The sequence below is a fragment of the Ciconia boyciana genome, chromosome 8 (genome assembly GCF_034638445.1).
Source record: "Ciconia boyciana chromosome 8, ASM3463844v1, whole genome shotgun sequence".
Taxonomy (NCBI): Eukaryota; Metazoa; Chordata; class Aves; order Ciconiiformes; family Ciconiidae; genus Ciconia; species Ciconia boyciana.
This window is the reverse complement of record NC_132941.1, coordinates 47,504,992-47,525,676: the sequence shown is the minus strand read 5'-3', so window position 1 is coordinate 47,525,676 and position 20,685 is coordinate 47,504,992. Positions and strand designations below refer to the sequence as shown.

Sequence of the window (20,685 nt, the reverse complement as noted above, 5' to 3'; positions counted from 1 at the left end):
CAGAATTCTTAATAAATTGTTTGATTAATATTATTGGGAACATTGATATGGGGATGATGGGAAGATCCATGCCATCTTTGCTTGGGATGGATGTAGTACCATATTGTTGGCTGTAACTCTCTCTCTCTGTTTTGTTTCTTTTTCTCTCCCCGCCCTCCCTCCTCCTCGTTGGCTGCAGTTTGTAAGGTGGTATCACAATGCAGGTCTGATCTGATGAAACCACAACTAATGCCGATGCCTGCCTATGATGGGAAGAGAACACAGACCACAAACTTGGGATTGCTGGCCTCTTATTAGGCAAGTCTGTTCCTCATCTTCCCCTTTCCTCCCTAGTTCTCTTTGTTCCTGTCCTTCCTCTGTATCATTAACTCATATTAAAGTTCAGTGTCACTGGTTGCTGGGAACCCAGTTTCATTGGGCTATACATACACTCTTCCCTAAAGAAGTCAGATGTTACCTCCATGTTGGACATTCATCATGCAATGAAAATATGGCACACAATTTTATTGTAATAGTTCTGAATGATTTTCAGCTGAAGTAATGAAGGGGAAAGTCTGGCACATTTTAGTGAGATGTTCGTGTTTCTCAACTATAATTCTTAAACTGGGAATTTAAGTTTCTAATAACATCAGAAATTATTCATGTTCATTGCAGATACCTATACGTCCTTATTCTTAAAAAAGTAGGCTATTTTCTAATTTAGCTGAAATTATTCCTGTACTGAGACAGGAGAATGTCTTAAGAAAACTGCATTGAGTAGTAGTTTCTATTCTCTTTATTTTGTTCAGTTGTAAATATAGTAGACAACAGATCAAATAGCTATTGACATAGAAAATAACACAAATTATGTCAAACAAGGATTTCAAACAGCGTGTTTTGACGTCAGTAACCTGTGTGCTTAGAACTTTGATCACACTGGTAACAGCCAAATGACATAACTTATGTGGATGTACATGCAAAGATAAATAGGTAGCTTTTCACTGAATTTTACAAGCAGAACAGCAAAACGTCAGTGAATTGAAAATGTGTATTTCCAATAGGCTTAAGGAGCTTCAACAAAGGAAGCTAATACTGATGAGTTAATTTGCTGAAACTGCAAAGGCTTTTTTGTTTATTTGTTTGTTTTTTAAACCTAAATGGATCGTGTTTTCAATAAGCGTCATGAAGGAGGAGTCTTTCCAGGGCCCTGCCATATCAAATGGAAGACAGCATGTTCTGTCTGATGAAATGTAAGTTTGACTGCTAATTGGCCAACCCAAAGCATTGCTAGATTAATAGCCAATTTTGCTGAGAATACAACTTCTGGGGAACTGAAGCTGTTTCTTGAATCTGTGATTGGCTGAGAAAAATGGGAATTCCTTTTAAGAAAATTAAGATATTCTGATATTTTTCAAACGAAAGTCTTTCAGATTCCCATTTCAGCACTGACCCTGCCTAGGCAAATGAGTTAAAAATCTGAAAATTACTCTGGAATACTGCAACTAAATTTTCCAGTTGGGGGACATGGGTATTTTAATTTCCATTTTGGGTCAAACTGATCCAAATATGGGTTTTAGTTTGGAGGTGAGACCTGTCTGCAAGTCCTTTCTCAGCTCTCACTACTTTTTGTTTTAGCATTGTTGCTTTTGTTTCTTTAAATGGGAGGTGAGAAGAGCAGTTATTCACAGTTTGTGAAGTGTCTGAAGATCTGTGGGTACAGAGCACTACATAAGTGCAAAGTATTTAAATTCAGAACTATGTTAATGTCTTCTTCCTTTTTCCTTATGCCCGTCTGTGCTGTGACTGAAATCAATCTGCTTATAATCAAATATAAACTTGGTTGGTGAATAGAGGCGGAGAATTGGGGTTTTTTTGTTTTAACTACAGACTTTCAAGTTCACTGAAACTAGGGTTCCAGCCTGATTTCTCTCTGCAGGAAAGAGATCTCTCTCTTTTTTTTTTCTTTTTTTTTTTTAATGTTTTCATTGATTAGGTAGTCTGCGCTAATCCTATGAAAACAGTCATGATGTGTCAATCCAGTGCTGTTTGCATTTGCCTCAAAATGTGGGAATTAATCCACTCTAAAAATTACTTGGTTTATGTGTGCATTGTTTAGTTTATAAGTTCTGGGATGATCTAAGGTCTGAAAACTGGCAATGATAAGGAGGTCATAAATCAGACAACTTTTCTTGGTTTAGGATTTTAGGTCAGGCATATCAATTCCAGCTTATACTAGATTTCAGTTGTGCCTGTGAATGGAGGCTAAATCATGTCATGTGATTTGTGGGGATTCTTTATTTTCAATCCTTGACCACTGATGCCTTGTAACCACTGCAGCAGTATTTTCCTCATACCTTCATCCGATGGGGTAGCTGTACCTTCCTTTCTGGCTTGTGTACTTGTTCCGTTGTCTTCTCCCCTCCACCCCCCCTTCCTTCTAAGAGGAAATGGAATGAAGGTAAGATACAATCTCCTTTGGTATTTTAAGTAAATTTTATAAATTGAGGAAAAGCAAATCAATTGGTGCTTGCTACTTGTAGAGCAGTCAGGCAAAAAGTAAGAGATTGATGTCTTAGCCCTATCCGTTCTGTTTTCAGTGGATATACAGAGGTTTTGTAAACAAAAAAGGTATCTTTGTCTCCTGTTTTACAGGAGATACACAATGCTTTTGTTTTCTCTTCCTATGTGTGAAATCACTGGCACCAAAAGTAACTCTGTAGCTTCTTTATCTGACTTCCATGTCAAAATTACGGATAAATACAACAAATTTGGTTAGCAGTGTTCATGAGATCAAGGATTCTGATTTACCATTCCAGGTTAAAAAGAACAATAAATGTATATAATTAGGACTTTATATGTGAGTGTCAAAATAATGCTTTGGTCCCGAGGTGTTCAGTCATATGTTACGAGATAATACAATATCTTTTGTGCTCCGTGGTACTTGGCATATATGTTTCTTAGACCCCTTTAGGTTAATCATTGATTCAAAGAACTTGTTTTGATGACCCAGATGGTCTCTCTGAGTCTTAAATTCCTGTTAGATGAAGTGTGTGCTTGTATTAGTTATGTTTTATTACAAGAAAACAAATATTTTGGTGACACTAAGATTCGTGCAGTGAAATGCAAGTTGCCTTCTGTGCAGGAGAGACTCTGGAATTTATTTTCTATTGTTTGGGGGTTTTTTTCCCAATGTATCTAATGAGAAGACAGAAGTCTATGATTATAGTTCTGTTTTTCTTTTTTCGTGTGTACATAGTTTGTATTGACCTTGTGAAAACCTGAAAGCTCTAAATAGGTCTCTTGGAACAAAACGAAATGCATTGCACAGAACAGACTATTCACTGTAATATTTACTCTGAAAGGTCACCAGTCCCAGAAATATCAGAGGATGTAACTATGGCAAACCAACCCAATGTTAGCATAATGTTTGGTTGTTTCCCTTCTTTGTTACTAGGTAGTTGGAGCCTTTAGGAACAGATTTGTCATTTATAGCACAGCCCCTTCCTATACAAGACTCTCATTCTTTGCAAACATGGATAAAAAAAGATATTTTTAAAAAGATTAGCATTTGAGTTTTATTGTCTGTGGTTTCAGTTTAATCTCACAAGGACATACTGAACATCTTTTCAGCATCAAAAACCTAAAAAAATCTTTGGTTTATCTATCTGAAAGCAAAGTCATATTGTTCAAGTACTAAAGTTTTAAATCCAGATTAGTTGTGGTGTTTGGACTTAACCCTGTGCTTAAATGCTTGTATATTTAAGTTTGATAGTTAAAGATAAGCAGCAGTACACTGAAGCAAATACTTAGATACAAGATAGAGTGAATGGGAGCAAAGGAGAGTATATTTGAAAGGAGATTTTTAGCTTTTTTACATACCTAATAGTTTGAATCCATTACCTGAATGACAGACATACACTTCCCTGCTACTGAAGGTGGTTGAGAATAAATACCAAAGGTGTGGTGTGCTTCCATTTCGCAGTGATTCCCATCTGTGGACTAGTTTGGAAGAAGGAAAATAAAAGCTCTGTGTCCTTTCTATGCTCTGATGGACACTCTGTGTTCCCTCCTGGGTTAGAGGAGTAAGCCAATTTTGTCTGCATTGGAGATATGTGTGTCTAGCTAGAATAGTTCAGAGAGATGCCTTTTTTTTTTCTTCCACGTACAGGCATAGAAAGTCTGGTTCCCTGTCATTACTTGATTTGTAATCATTAATATCCATGGGAATTTCATGTCAGCATTTAAGCTCTGGGAATACAGACCAATGCAAGTGAAAAATCTCCGTGCAGATGGGTATTGATAGGAGAACCAGTTTCTCCTCCTCTTCAGATGTGGCAGTGCTGAATGAGGAAGAGAGAGACTTTTGTAATTGTCAGCCATTCTATTGTCTTTCAAAGTGCTTGCTTTGAAACTGTCACTTCCCTCCTGATGGCATTATGAAGGACCATGTAAAAATGCTGAGTTGAAAAGAAAGTGAAGGCATTCAGCCAAGCAAAACCAGTATGTATACAAACATGAGGGGTAATTTTCTGTGGGGGAGCAGTCAGGAGCAAAGGCCATTGTTTTCTCTACCAAATGCTCTGCCACTTGTTGCAATCTTTTTTTATTACGATGAACAGTATTTCTCAATCAGTAGGTTGTGAACTTGCATGTTTTCCAATTACATTTTGTATATTTAATTTTGATAGTTAAAGATAAGCAGCAGTACACTGAAGCAAATACTTCGGTACAAGATAGAGTGGATGGGAGCAAAGGAGAGTATATTTGAAAGGATATTTTTAGCTTTTTTACATACTTAATAGTTTGAATCCATTACCTGACTTTTCCTTTTTTACAGACTCGCTGCAGAATAGAAACTATGGCATGGAAAAAAAGATTATTCACTTCTAACATCTATTTTATCTTCACTGGCTTGTACTCCTAAGTAATAATCAAGGACTAGATTTTAAATGTTTACTAATTTGGGTAGTTTTATTTGAAATAACTGAACTAAGGCACTGAAGGTTTTTGTTTCCTATAGAAGAAGGGCACCAACAGCTCTGCCAGCGATCAGTTAAAGTTGTAGAGAGTAAATGCACCTGCAAATTAAATTGCAATTGTCTAGTTGGACACAGAGAAACAGAGGTATTGGCAGGGAAGGCTTTAGAAGGAAAAGGTTCTCACTGTTTTGTGACTGCTGCATGCTTTTTTTTCAGTTGGGATGAAAGACGGCAACCACAATCTCTAACCTCATCTCAGAACTGCCAGAGGATAACTGTAGAAACCACTTAGGCCACTGCAAATGGCCACAGGGATGGGCAGGCTGGTAAGACCTATGTACTCTTCTGACTGTTGTTCCCTAGTCTTGGCTATTGTTGTTAGATATGTAAGTCATGTTCTAGTTCAGACAACTTTTTCCAGGTAGCATTCATACTGCCTTGCCTGGACACTCAGCTTGGCGCTTGGGCCAGGAGATCTATCTATGCCCTATTTGTCATCAGTGAAGTGAAAGAACATTCCTCCTGAGGGCTGTTCAGACTACCAAAGCTAAGACAGAGTGCCTTTCTCCATCTTTCTCTCCCTTGATGAAAGTGAAGGGGAGGTGAGCTTCAACTCTGTGCAGGGGAACAGGGCTTTTCTTCATTAAATCAACAGGTTTTGTTTAAGTGTCACAGAAGGCATAATTGAAAGGAGCCTGCACCAGGTGGTGGTGGGGGGGAGGAAAGGAACTGATGGTCTTGATATAATCTTTCTTGGCCTCAATCTGGCAAAGATTTAGCCATATGACTAAATTTATGCCTTTCACTTCCTCTGTCATCTGCAGTCAGTTTCCCCTCTCAGATGCGTTAGTGTTTGGGGAAAGCAGGATTCGCGTGCTAGCTAGCTGTTGTCACAAGGCTTAGCTTTCCTGTGATCACACTGATAATACTAGAGCCCTTTGAGTCCCTTTTTAAATACTCTGTCATTGCATTTTCCAGATAAGATTTCTACACAGTTTTAGAGCTGTTTTGTCCCATTTGATTTACACATCTATCATTTATCATTATATAGTTAATGTTTGACTGTTGGTCTTCTAGTCCTGCAATTTAAAGTAAAGGAAAAACAGCATTAGAAAATATTTTTAACACGTGTCTACCGAAGGTCCTGCGTATGCCAAAAAAGTATGGTTTTTTTCCCAGTTCTGAAAAGAAATTAGAAAGAAATACTGGACTCCTAGACTTGGCGCTTTCCTTTTGATATGTGATAATGTGAATATACCTAAAACAAATACCTGATTTTTTGCAAGGAATGTTCTTAATATTTTTATGTTAATTTATTAAGCAGTACTGTATTTGCTTTATTTTCAAAGGGATAAAATTGAATAAGAACTAGTATGACTTTCCTGTAATATAGAAACAGGATAAACATAGAAGTAACCTGAATGGAAATATAAACAGGAATGGCAGAGTGCCAGCTACCCCTTGAACATAAATCTGCAGGCAGCTATGCCAGAAGTCTGTTTCATTACACTCTTTGCATTGCATACTACAGTTTGTGTAATTTGAGAAGATGTGTATGTGCTCCTCAGTACCACTTCTCTCCAAGATGTGACCAAAGCTTTGTAGATGGCTGGCTTTGAATTAGAATAACACCACTGGTGCTCTGTAAGATTTTTTTTTTTGGTGCTTGGGTAATGGATTTACATGTGGACTGCATCTGTTTGATGCTTATTTTAGCATAGCCTCAGACCAGGGATATGGGAGCCCCACAGAATGAGGGGGGAGGAGCTAATCCTCATAGGTTCCTAAAAATTTCAGGCCAAGTTGCTTGATGATAATATACCTGAAAGGGTGGGGTTTTTTGTTTTGTTTTGTTTTTTTTTTTAGTTCCATTGGTTTTCAAACTGTAAGGGCTGGAGCACAGCACTTTTGATCCTGTGGCAGAGTATCTTAACCACAAGGCAGTCATTAGCTGAAGCTGACTCATAGAGTTAGAGAATTGCAGCCTGGCTCTCTGTGCTTATAAACAAATAAACAGAGGTAATAGAAAGCTGGGTGTCTGAAGTGCAGGCAGGTATGGAATAATCCATGAAGTGTTTGCCATGCAAATGTGTAATATGCAGTGAGTCAGTATAGCAGACCTGTTCACTGTTCTAAGTTGATTTGTGTCCTGGATTCTTCAGCATACTATGTGTTTGTAGTCCTTTTCCCACCAGATTGCTGGTTTACAGTGAAATCTATAGGAAAATATTTAAAAATAAACAAGTAGTTTCCACCTACTCCTGTTCAGAAAGGAAGACAGAAATACTGAGTAAACATTAATATTGCAAGAACTGGAAGCATCCTTGATTTTGTTTGTTAATATTGCACCTCTACCTGGATTGTTGTCTTGCAGGTTTAGACTGAAAACTGAACTGGCTCACAGGGTTTGTTTAGAAAGTTAGGATAAAAGGAAGAGGAAAAATTTACTTTGCTTGCACCAAAGTGTTAGAAACTGAACCTGTAATACATGCCATGACTTCCTTGATGGATGTTGTATGTTCCACCTAGTTCTTGATTTGCAACAACTTAAATATATATAAAATATACAGAAATTAATATAAAGGGATGTAGAGTAGGCAGTAACATACTGAATGTGTATATGTGGTATGAAGGCAAGAGAGTGCAGTACCTCTTAAAAACAATACCTGCTTTTGGTCAGTTGTGCAGTGATGCATTGTCTCATAAATAGTATGGATAAAAAACCAGCAGACAGCAGGTCTTGAGCCAGCTGCTCAACTGTGAGAGTAGCAGGACAGTTTATTTCTACTTTTGGTCCTGTTTTGAGGAGGTGACATTATCACTTCTGTCATATTTCTTCTGGATTGTGTTTTCTAAGATGTTCCAGATTTTCAAATACTAAGTATAACATGAGACCTTCTCATCACCAATTTAGCCCCTGTGCAGAATATTAGAAGAGCACAGGCTGTCTACATCACTACACCAGGCAATGAGTTAATGAAATGTGGTGCTGCTTTACCTGAGGCTCACAGCTGATGCAGAACAGGATGAACAGTTCATCTGCTCCCAAGTTTCAGCTTTATTAATGCAAAAGGCGCAGGTCTTTTTCCCCTGAATGCCAAATAGATTGCACTGTAGTTTGCTTGTGCCCAAAATAAGCAATGCTATATGCACCTGTGGACATGAGATTCCTTCATTTTAAACCCTTACAGATGATCACATAATACATTAAACATACTCTAATTTTATTCCCTTTGTCTTAGTTTACATTGCAGAAGAGCTGAAGAATTCTGAAATCAAAACTGAAGAGTGTATGCAAAACCTTTCTAAAAGCTCATTCCAAAATTAAACAAGTGTAAACAAAAATAATATGAAAAAGGTGGTATTTTGCAGTGCAGAAATCAGTTAATGTGATATTCATCAGTACAAGAGTCTGAAATCGTTTTGATAAAGCAGCACATTAGTTTGAAACTTAATCTTTCCACAATGCAAAAAGTTTGGAAAGTGTTTTCATCCATTCCTGCTGGAGAGCTTACAAGATCAGGGAAACTTGCACACTTAGAAGTGAATCTATCCCTGTACATAAAACCTGTCAATTGATTTGGACAGTCTTTAACATTTCTCCATTTTTAGATTTTCTCCAGCATTATTTGAGGTGACATTTGTTGGTGTTATATGCCATTGGTCTACACCTGAATTTGTCAGTGATTTGGATCATATCCTAACAGTATTTTCCTGATCTTCTTCTATTCAGCACAGCCTAGTCCACTTCTATCCTAGGCATAATTGTGCAATATTTACAGCAAAATATTAGGGAAATATTTAACTAGAACTAAAAGATTGGAAAGAACCTCAGAAAGGTGTCTAGGCCTTGCCTTCTCCTTGCTCAAAGTCAGGATCAGCTCTGCCTAGACTGTTACTCACAGATATTTAACTTTTCCTAAAAACTTGCAGCAACGGACAGTTGAGTCTTCCAGTGCAGTCTAATGCTTGTTTAACTTCATTCTAGAAACATCTGCCTGAAGTCTAACGTGAATTTCCCTTACTGCAGTTATTGCTTATGAATTATTTGTTTCTCAGCAACTGTGATGTATTTCCTTTGCTGTTACCTGTTCCAGAATCAAATATCCCTTAAAATCTTTCATTTCCTAGCCTAAACTTGATGTTTTCATTTAATCCTTTGTTAGTTATTCCTGAAGTTTAGTGCCTAAAAATGGTTACAGTACTTGAAACAGGTACTGTATTCCATTGTAGAGTCAATGGACGGACTGCTATCCTACCACAAGGAAATGTAAGTGTGCAATTAAAGGTGGTCTTGCTTTTGTTAAGAGTTAAGGTAAAAAGTTGACACCCTTCAGCTGAGATACGGTAACCGCCCATGTGTGTGCTCCCAGTTATGCTGCAATTGTAGAAAAAAACAGGTTTGCAGGAATGATCCCCTGTTCTGCATTGGGATGGTTGTATGTGCAGTCAGTTTCTGTGTCAGGGACAGAGAAGGGGACAATCATTGCCAGCTGGGAGCAGTAGCAGCAAGGATTCCTCATGCCCTGAGAGGTCGGAATTAACAAGGAAAGTTCATAAAGCGTAACCAGCCAGCTGCCTAGAACTGCCAACAAGTGGTATTAAGGTCCCTGCCAGTCCAGGCAGCAGCCTTCTGGTTTTTAGTTTAAACATAATTCAGTAAGTTAGGGAGTTCTCAAAGAATTTCAGAGTTTTGGAAGCACTACAGCTTCTTCTAGCAGTAAATGTATATAGCCTGCCTTCCTTCCTGCCTTCTTCAGGGCAATTGCTTTTGGGCTAGCAATGACAGCAGTTGCTTATGCATTAGGATATGAGGAAAATTTGGAGTGTTTTAATCATCTTCAGAACACTGGTTACAGGTTTTTAGGAAGAAAATTTTACTTATTCTTTTTTCTCAAACACTTTTTCTTCATTTCCCCGAATTCATGCACATGTTTTTCTGTGGCTTGCTCCCGGTTACCTAAATATAATATTCTGGTCCCAGCCAAGAAGTGGAGAGAATGTCATGTTACCTCTCATGAAGCAGTTTCTTAATACAGTGTGCCTTTCTGGAGGCAGTTAGAATAGCTCTTCATTCTTTGTAGGTGTTTCACAGTGGAGGGCCTGTGTCCTGTACTAATTTTAGGTGTAAGGAGGGGCCATGATGTGACCTGTTTTTACTTTAAGGACAGCCATCCATGCAGTGACTGGCAGTTTGTATAACGAAATGACCTTCATGTGCAGAGTGAAATTCAATTAGTGTTTCTTTTCAAGTATGCACATGACACTGCAGCACAGTTCACCCAGTTTTATGTCCACTTGATAGTTAATACATTTCATTCAGAAAATGTTTTTACACTTGGATGTCTCAGTGCTCAGGGAGTAAATCGCAGTCACAAGATTTCACAAGAATCAAAGTCACAGTGCTGCACGAGGAAAGCCAAGATACTAAAAAAGCATGAGGTCAAACGCATTCAAGGTCACACCAGTCCCTCTAAGCTGTTGAGGAAGCACGTGACAATGTAGACAAAAACTTGAACGTTGATGCTGATGCCCAAGTACCTTTGTGTGAGGTACGAGGCATAGCTGGGATCACGCACACGGAGGCCTCCGAGACATAGATACCCGAGTCACAGGAGCGTGCGTGCGGGCGCCCTGAAGCGAAAATGACACCGCAGCCGGTTACAGGGGCAGGCCTGCCCGGTGTGCGCCAGCGAGCAGGCTCACGGGAGCGAAGTCACACTGAAATGGAAGCGGGTGCCAGCTTCCAGTGTGACCCTGCCCCTGCCAGCCTGCTCCGTGCGAGCGGGGGCGACGGGGGTCTGCCCCGAGCCCCCCGCCCCGGCGCGCTCCCGGGGCTGCTGGCGGAGCCCCGCAGGTGCCGGGCGCGGCGCCCGGGAGCGCGCACGTTAGCCGGGGGGGGGAGGGGGGTCGCCGCGTCCCCGGCGGAGGGCGGCGGCCGCCCCTCTGCAGCGCGCTGCGGGCAGGACGCCTGCGCCGTGAGCCGCCGCCGGCGGGGGGGCGGGCGCCGCATCCCCAGCGCACGGAGCTGCGGGCAGGGGCGCCGGCATGAGCGGAGGCTCCGCCGCGCCCAGCCGGAGCTGAGCCGGGAGACAAAGGCGAGAGGCTGCCGCCATGGGGGAGCAGCTCCGCGCCCAGCCCGCCGCCCCGGCGGGGCCGCCGCCGCCCGCCGCCGCCTCCTGCTCGCTGCTCGGCGGGCTGCTGCAGAACGGCTTCCACCCCTCGAGCCAGCCGCTGAGCAACGGCGGCTGCGGGGAGGCGTCGCACCCGCTGCTGCTGCGCCCGGAGCTGCCGCCGCTCAGCCACGGCTCCCCGGCCAAGAAGTGCAGGCTGCGCCGGAGGATGGACTCGGGCCGGCGGCACAGGCCACGTAAGTGACGAGCGTGGCGGGCTGAGCGCGGCGGTACTGCGGGGCGGCGCTGGCTCGGCTCGGCGGCCCGGCCCTCTCCGTGCGGCGCCGCCGCAGCCCGGCCCGGCGGGCCTCGACATCGGCCCCCTGTCAGGCGGCCGCGGGCCCTGCGCCGCCTCCCCTGCAGAGCGCCGCCCGGCCGGGGCTGGCGGCCGCCCGGCTCCCGCGCCGCGGGCGTTCCCCTCCCGCGCCGGCGGGCCGGGCGGGCGGAGCGAGGGCCCCCGGTGCTGGCCAATGCGGCGGCGGCGCCTGGGCACGGCCCCGCTGCCGCGTGGGCCGGGCCCGCCCTGCGCCAATGGGGCGGCGGCGGGCGGGGAGCGGCGGCCCGGCACAAACGCGGGCGGGCGGCGGGCGCCAGCTTTGCGCCGCGCCGAGCACCGCGTCGGGCGGTGCCCAGGGTCCTGCCGGCCTCCGCCGCCTCCCGGACGCGCCCATGAAGCTCATAGTGCCCAAGCAGCGCTGTAAGTAACGTCTGGGCGGGGGCCGACCTGGGTGCTGCGGTGCCTTGGGAAGGCTCCGCCGTCTGGGTACGTGCTCCTTCCCCAGACGTTGTGAGAATTAAGGAAAAAAGTAGACCTGGGAGCTGAGTGCAAATTATTCTGACTCGGGGGGGGGGGGGGGAGAGTATCTTGCAACCACGATGAATTTGTGATATGCTCCGTATGAGCATCGCCTGTGGCTTTTGGTTAGTTTGTTTGGGAGGTGTTAGTGGAGTGGCTGTCTACTTCATGTTTTGTTTTAAAGCTAGGAGTCTCGGGCATCCATATGTGTAATGTACTTAATTGTATAAGGTTTGTTGATTAATAGTAGGTTTTACTTACTTGATCGCAGCTAACTTCTTATATGTAGGTATGAGGCTATTGAATAATTTCGTTGTAAACTGTACAAGTAAAACAATCCAATGGAAAATGTACCTGTTTCTTTGCGCTCTCACTTCACTGGCCCTTCAAATAAAGCCAACAAATGTTTGCTTCTTTGTTAAAAGTTCAGCGTGTTCCAAAAGGGTAATCGGGGATAGTCAGGATCACAGCTACCCACTGCCAAAACTTAAAGATGTTTCTACTCAGTCGGAAGTAGTGTGCATTCAGCTACTCTGGATTTTTTTTTCTTTCTTTTGAAATGAATACTTAAAAAACTTTTCTGTATAAGCAGAACAAAATAGTCAGAAACAGCCTTGAAGAGCTGCAGCTTTCACAGGGCTACTTATTAGCCAGTACCTTCTCCAGCTTTTTAAATGTTTTTGCTGAGCTACATATACCACTTCCCTTAGAATGTTCTCTGTATTGATTAATCATGTAGTGCTTACAGCACCTGTTGATAGTTAATTTAGTTTTCTACCAAATTTGACTTATCAATGACCAAATCATTCTCTGTCACAAACTGCTTTTGTAGTCTTTGTCCAGCTTCACATTTTTATTCCGCAACAAAAACTGCAGAACTTGGACTAACTTACATTTTGATTTGGTGTAACTAAGAAGAGTCAGCACTTGTATATCAAACTCTTCATAATAATAAAAACTATTTTGAAGCAAAGAATAAGGCTTTTAGGGATTCATGTAATCACTTGAATAAGAAAGAATGAGGAATGTGGAGTTTCTTTCCCATCTTGAGGGGAAAAAGAGCCCATCAGAGTAAAGAGCATAGGTGACTGGCTATATTGCCCGAGATGTATGACAACCGAGTCTTCAGTTGTGGAGTTTTAATGAAATGAGGCTTTAATGAAAACAGCAGGTGAGGGAAGAACTTTGTAAAACTATTTTGTGGGCAGTTTCTTTGCTGAATAAAATACATGAATTCTTGCTGATCTTTTTAATTTATATGGTTTATTTTGTACAATAATAAATTTGCAATTTAGTATTAATCTTGCAGGAAAATATGATAGCACGTTGTCACCAGCTTAAACAATTCATTAAATTATACTCAAATTCTCCTGGGACTGAATAGCTTTCCACTGTATTCATCTCTAGTGAATACTACCCAGTCCCATTTTACTGGGTTTTGTATTTAGTCCTGGCCTTTGCAGATGTTTGTTCTGTGCTTAAGGACACATTGCAAAATGAAGTGCAGTTGCCACATGGCATGTAAGACTTCAGTATTGATTGTGGGGTTTGCTTTGCGTGGTGGAAAAGATAATGAGGTAATTGGCATTTCCCAATATTTTGACAAAGGAAACCTATCTTTGTGCAGCAATTATTCCTTCAAATCCTTAACAAATTATATGTTTTCTTGATTGTTTTTACTTTCTGCCAAAGTGAGGTAGGCTTCTATATTCCCAAGTCTTTTTCCCCTCTGAGAAGGGAAGATTCTTTGTGAAGCCAGTGTGCTTTGCTGATTAGCCTGTGGTGAGAGAGGATCTGGGCACTTACATCCTTTTGACTCGCCTCCTGCTCCTTCTGCTGAGAAGGGTTTACATTACCTTTCTGTATCGCAGCCCTATGTAATGAATACAGAAAAGTATCTGTTATGATGCCTTGTGCTGTGAAGTGCTCCAGAAGAGAATAAAATACTGAAATGGTGTGAATTCTGCAAATTTCAAAAGCCTGCTAAAGTGTCATGTTGTTCAGTTTAAATACGATCTTTGAACAGAAGAAAGAAAAAGAGCAGGTAAGTGCCTTCATCAGTCCCTGTGAAAACAGTATTGTAGCCAAGTAAGGACACAGATTTCAGCATGGCAGTTAACTACACTGGTGCTTCACAGCATTATTCCACATCAGACATAGGGAAGAAGCCAGCTGACATCTTAATTCTATTGCTTTTCTTAAATTAAGATAAAGCTTTGGGGTCTCTAATCAGCATCTTACATCTTGCCCCAAGTCAGTTGGTAGCTGTTAGGTGTCAAAGAATGTGTGTTTTGAGGCAGCATGACCGTTTACAACTAATATGCATTATAATTGCCATGGTTAATTTCTAAACACTTCAAGCTGTAGCTTCACAGTAAAGAATGCTTTTGGCCAACAGTTAGATTGTTACACCTGTGATGTTTGGCTGCAGCATGGTTATGTAGTACTACTTAAGGCCAGGTGGAAACTGTGGAAAAACCTAGGTTTTTTTCACCTGTGGTGATGTTAAATATGGAATGCCATGATTAGATAGTATATTTTAGTGAAGAATACAGGAGTGAAAATGGTTTTGGTTGCTGTTGTTTGACACAGTAAGTACAACATTATTGGTTACTGAAATTTTGTCCAAGGCATTGGAATATCCCACAATCTTTTAATCTTAAGAATTTCTTCAGGTGATATGCTGTGTAAAGTCAGTCTCCAGCTGCTTTTAATGTAGGTGGAAGTGGGGATTGCCTAAGGAATAGGACTGGTCATAACAAACTGAACTAGTTGGTGTGTTGTGGTCCAGCATCCCGTGAGTTAAAACTGCATATCTGCCTTACCAACAAGATAACGTGTTTCCTACAGGAAAGGGAAACTTGTGCAGATCACTTCCATCAGGTTGGGTGCTGTTAGGTGCAACAATGAGATTCTCGATAGCTAATCAATGCTTCTTGTACCTTTAAGTTTGGCTTTTATTTGTTAGTGTTTTTTAATGAAGCTATGCAGGCTAGGTAGTGACCTAGTCTCCCAGTGCTATCTTCAGAAATCAGTTTGTGGAATATGACTACATATGTGTAAATGGTCACAACTGTTTAACAAACAGCTCTGTGCTTTTGGGTTTGAAGTTTTTTGGTTTGGGTTGTGTTTCTGGTTGGTTTGGGGTTTTTTTGTCTTGGTTTTTTTTTTTATTTTCTGGTGAGGAGGTAGACATTCAATAAGCCCTTGCTGTTGAAAATGAACTGAAAGGCTTCACCTGATATATGTACATGATTTATTTAGCTCTAGCTTTGTAAGGTTTGAAGAAACATCCATTACTAAGTAGATATAATTAATTTTTAAAGCTATATATTCTATTTTTGTTCAAAGGAAAACAAATGCTTCTGTTTTACAACATGTTTGGATTGCTCAAAATAAGTGAGTAAAATGGGAAGAAGTAATTGAAAGATATATGTAAGCTATTATCAGCGGCGCTTTTAATAGAAAGCAGCTTTCAGAAGCTGTGAGAATACTATCATACTATCCCATCTTATGTGTGACTCTTGTTTTGATATCCCCCCCCCCCCCCCCCCCCCGTTCTTATTTTTGGCTTTCTCTCCCCTGTTCTAGTCCCAATTAAAACAGGAAGTTCTTAGATCATCAAAGCATCAAGCAATGCAAATTAAATGCAAATGAAAAATGTAAATGAAGTAATAGGATTTCATTGTATGTGTGTCCAGGAAGAAAAGCAGCTGAACCTAAGATGTTTCGTCTGAGGTATTTATGACTAAGAGAGCAGAGTATTGATACCACCATTCAAATTATTGATAAAAAATTGAGATACTGTATCTGTGTTCAAGGAAATACAGGTCTTGTAGGAGAGATGTATAAGCTGCAACAGTTTTGGCGAAAGAAGAAACTGCTGCAAATTGGTCATGGATAAATCTAGGGTCCAGGTAGAGGCAAGAAAGTTCTAACCAGCAGGATTCTGGCACAATCTCTTTCTGTGACTTGAGGAGTGAAAAGATTCAGCTAACCTTATGTGGTGGTTGTTTAAACATATGAAAAGGATTACCCTTGGTTATCCTTTTTAATGGGGGGAAATGTTACTTAGTGACCTAGGAGCTCCCTTTCATTCTTGCTTCCCCTGATCTTGTCCATGTTGTGATTTCATATTTACCCTCCACACCCCCTCCTTATATTGTATAAGCATAGGATTTTTAAAAATCAAATGTGTTCCATTCTGAATGTAATATGCCTTATAGGGATAGCCTTACAGGTTCATACTCTTCAAAGTTTGTGCAGAAACTAGGTAAAATGTATGATGGAATTTCTCATGAGTGAACCTTTCCCCCAGATAGCACAGCTGTTGGGATGCATCAGGTTACCTAATTATGCAACGCTGTAGATACCCTCTGTTTGCATTGTCACATGCTTCTGCAGCTAAATTTTGGAGTAATGGAGATTTTTATCTCAAGATAACAAACCAGGAAGTAGTTGGTGCAGTTTAACATAAAGAGAATTAATTTCCTTAAGAAGATAAGCAGAGTCTTTTGATTTATGCTAAGCTTTTAAGAATGCATGATTCATCTTGACACTTTCTGTATCAGTTCTATGGGACCTAGAACTAGATTTTGTAGTGTTATTTTTTGACTTACTGCAGTGTAGCAATACAGTAGAATAGTTTTATTTTCTCCACAGTAATAAATTGCATCGATCCAGTAGTTATATTGCATACTGACTTTGAGCACGTTTCTCTCTTCTCAATATAACAGTCTTATCAGACAATTTTAGTTAAGACATGCATTTTTTACACTGTGAAAACATTTCTGCAACATATCCAGTGTCTTCATTTTTCATAGTAAATCACACCGTTTTGAATAACTGTTATCAGCCTAAGATGTGGATGTGACAGATTTCACTTTCTTCTCCTTGCTTTCCTGGCTTTTAATAACTCAAGAAACTGGACATTTATTCAGGTTATCAATGAAATGCTGGACTTCCAGTTTAAAACAAACAAACAACCCAAACAAACAAACAAAAAATATCACAATTTTCCCCCTCTTTTCCCTCAAGTCTATGGAGACTGTATCTACACAAATACCTTACTTTCTTCATACGCCCTGGTTGTAGCAGTGAAGGCCCTAATAGTTTTGGTGACCTCTGAATGGTCTTACTCCCTGTATTCAGGGAGGCAGCAAAACCCAGGAGCACCTTGCAGTCTGCATGCATGCTCCCATTAGCACCGCATTCACTGGTGCCAGGAAAGTTGAAGTGCATAGGTACCAGCTAAGGTGGGTTTCAGTATCTAAAGATACTGAAAAGAACTGTTGGTGCTTCAGTGGTGCATTTTGTTTTGGAACATACCGATAGTAACAAAAGATACAATTAATAATTTTTTAAAATAATCACTGGAATACAGAAGTGTTTCTACTGTCACTCCGGTTGTACAAAAGTTGTATGAATTTCAGTGGGACTTGTCAGAACTTTGAGACTTGGTTTTTATCCTAATTGGTCAACCAGTCAAAATAGTTGTCATCTTTATGGCAAGTGATTCCAACAGCTAGTTTCTTCACAGCTGCTAACATCAGCTAAGCTGCTGTTCTGTGTAACTGAAATATCGGTTGTTGTGGACTGGTTTTGTGCTCTTTATTTGTGCTGAAGAAAACTGCTGCTGTTCCAAGAGCAAAGTTCTTTTCTTTCTGCAGCTCTCCGTTTGGCTTGCAACAAAATGAAAGGAGCTTAGATTCACAGAGGGAATAAACTAAAAAAGTGTTTTGGTATTTCTGCTTGCTTTTTAAATGTGAGCATTATGGGTACCTATCCCAAGAACTGTACAGACTTGAAGTAACTTCATAGTTGTTTTCTACAGTACTTACTTTTTGTTAATAATTTAGTTATGACTCCTCAAAATGTTAAGATAGAAAAGTAAATGTCTTGGCAGTCGTTTATGAATAACTCAGCTGTTAGTACTTAACACTTTTATTGCTGGACTTGTGTTTGATAGGAGAATGGAATGCTTCTTCCCTCTCTTAAAGATTAAATCTACACTATAGCTTTAAAGCAACTGTTGGTGCAGGTAGATTGTAGCAGATTTTATGCCCTTAATGTAGAATATTGGAAGTTGGCTTACACTTAGCTACAGACTGGTTCTGTATCGCACAGTCCAACCATGCTCCTTTTAAAATTAAACTTGCTGCTTGCTTAGTTAAGATACATCCGTGGAGGAGACTTACTGTTCCAATGGGACAGGTAATTAAAGTTCTCAGTAGGTTAAATAAAGATTTGTGTAAATCACTAATGGGATTGGCATCCTGAGCTCCACTGCATTGTAGCGTTGTACAGTGTGGACCAGACCAATTTTGCTAAAATACTTACCTTCTAATTCCAAAAGTATTTGAGTTACAGATTAGCGTATGGTAACGTATTTTTCCTCTTTAAAATAAAGCCTATTTTAAAAACACTTGCTTTGAATTCTTCCCATTTCCAGGAGTTCTCATGCATCTGCATGGGATGTGTCTTCCCAAACCTCAAATTAGACTTCATTTCAGTGTCTTTGTGTCTTGCAGTTTGTAGGGCATGGGAAAAGAAATTAGGCTTTACAACAGATAACAGTAGGTGCTCTTAGAAAAACTGAACTGTAAGCAAGCTACTTTATGGGAGTTTATGCATTATGCCTGCCTTGTCCTTAGGGAAAGGGGAGAGAAACTGATGATTCAATTATTTGGCATACAGCAGTGGAGCAATATAACAGTTTTCAACATTTGACACTTAAGGATTGGTTTGAGGGGGGAGGGTGTATTAATAATTGTGAAATTTAGACTTTCTAATTATTCAGCCAGACAAGAATGATGCTGAGACCCTTGTGGTAAGAAGTAAAAGATTCCAAGCTCCTTTCAGCCTGAAGTTGAGTAACTTAATACTGATCTGCGATTACGTGAGGAAGAACAGTGTGATCAGTAACTCCTATGCTTATTAAAATCTTTGCCCCAGGTTGTTTACATTTAGGTTCACTAGCAGAAAAATCAGTAATGCATATGGTGTCCATGGTTTGGAGTTTGTATCATCACAAAGTTGGGATGCCCTAGTTGGTAGAATCACATCTCTAGCAAGTCTGTCTGATTCTCCCTTAAAGCAGGGAGATGACACTGACTTCTATTTTAGAAATGTATTTTAGATGTTAGCCACATACTCAGTACTTTTAATTTAACTTCTCTAAGAAACATTACTAGCTGCCTCCTTCTGCAGTACCTGTGTATAGATTTTGTATTCTCACTTCTTATTGCTTCATAAAATTACCATAGTCATTACCTCATAAAGTTCTCCATAGTCATTTTCTCTTGCTATTAACAGAACAAAGGCTTTGGTAAACCTAGGCCAGCTGTGGCAAATATATATATATATGCTGAGAAGCAAATAGTGGCATTTCTTGTATAGTTGTATGATAGGCTAACACCTATACCAGCAAAGGGAGCCTATGCTCAAAGAAAAGGACTGACAGTGGTAAATATTGGACTTAAAACAGCTCATTCTCTTTCTGCTAATATGTGCAGGTGGTGTAGTTCCAAAAGAGCTGCTAGTTCTGGTGGGTTGAAGTCTGCAGAATTCCAGCATAATGGGAGAGTTATGTATAGCTGCTCTTCAGACAGAGCCTTGTGACTGTGGAAATTCTGCCTGGTCTTGGAAAGGCAATTGTAGATGTTACGCAGTGGGAATGTGACTTGAGAAATCTTATTCTCCTGTTTGGTTGTTTGTTCCTCCTCCCCTCCTTAGTCTATTTTAAGAATTGGTGCTGGGAATCAGACTGAGTAAAATGCAGTAAATGTGCTCTGTCGAGGGGTGCTGACTGAAGAGTAAAATGTTTTCCTGGGAAAAATTTTCATTTTATTAAAACCTGCTACTCCAGAGAAGAGTGTTTTGAGTTTTTCTTTATTCTTTTTCTTAACTGAGGCTTTATGAAGTCTTAACTTAGAGAGGTGTTTAACACATGTGCATTGGATACATAAGTGACCACCGGCATTCAGGAGCAGATGCTGCTACTGTGACTGCACTGAATTGTTGTTCAGCAAATGTTTTAAGTGATATGGCTAACCTGTATATTTATAGTGACTTTCTCTTTCTTCCTCCCCAACCCCCTTGTCCTTAGCGTTTCCATGGTTTGGAATGGATATTGGTGGAACGTTGGTTAAACTGGTCTACTTTGAACCTAAGGACATTACTGCAGAAGAGGAACAGGAGGAGGTGGAAAACCTGAAAAGCATTAGGAAATACTTGACCTCCAATACAGCCTATGGTAAAACTGGCATTCGCGATGTCCATCTTGAACTGAAAAATTTGACTATGTGTGGACGCAAAGGAAACCTGCACTTCATCCGCTTTCCCAGCTGTGCTATGCACAGGTTCATACAGATGGGTAGTGAAAAGAACTTCTCCAGTTTGCACACCACGCTCTGTGCCACAGGAGGTGGAGCTTACAAGTTTGAGGAGGACTTTAGAACGGTATGTGAACACTTCGTATGGGTTCAGTGGGAAGTACTTTGGGAAAACAGCATGGAAGTCCTTCTGTTAAAACTTGCAGAGAAAATAACATTTTTTTGTCTATCCTAACTGGTTGAGACTAACAGAATCAATTCACATTTGTCAATTGGTGGAATTGCTGAGAACATGGAGGGGGCAGGGGAGGGTATTCTACTGAAGTATTACTTTGCAGGATGTCTTCAGTAAATTTTTTTTTGAGTACAGCTGTGATGTACTTATAATCAACTGAGGGTATGTTATGACAACCTAGAAGCCTGAG

At 40.8% G+C, this 20,685-nt stretch overlaps 1 protein-coding gene across 8 annotated transcripts in view; it reads left to right on the top strand.

The window, feature by feature from the left end:
* The window catches only part of PANK1 (pantothenate kinase 1), a 48,852-nt gene that overhangs the window by 9,131 nt on the left and 19,036 nt on the right, over positions 1-20,685 (top strand). For 2 of the 8 annotated variants that reach the window (XR_012043780.1, XM_072870102.1), the window contains exons 1-2: positions 10,962-11,328; positions 20,035-20,387. Coding sequence is in view for 7 of the 8 variants with exons in the window: in XM_072870102.1 (XP_072726203.1) it covers positions 11,073-11,328; positions 20,035-20,387 (609 nt within the window). In the remaining variant the exon portion in view is untranslated. Of the gene's footprint in view, positions 1-178; positions 5,285-10,961; positions 11,329-11,690; positions 11,829-20,034; positions 20,388-20,685 lie in introns of those variants that run through there. The other 6 variants (XM_072870107.1, XM_072870106.1, XM_072870108.1 and 3 more) reach the window with 6 other exon arrangements.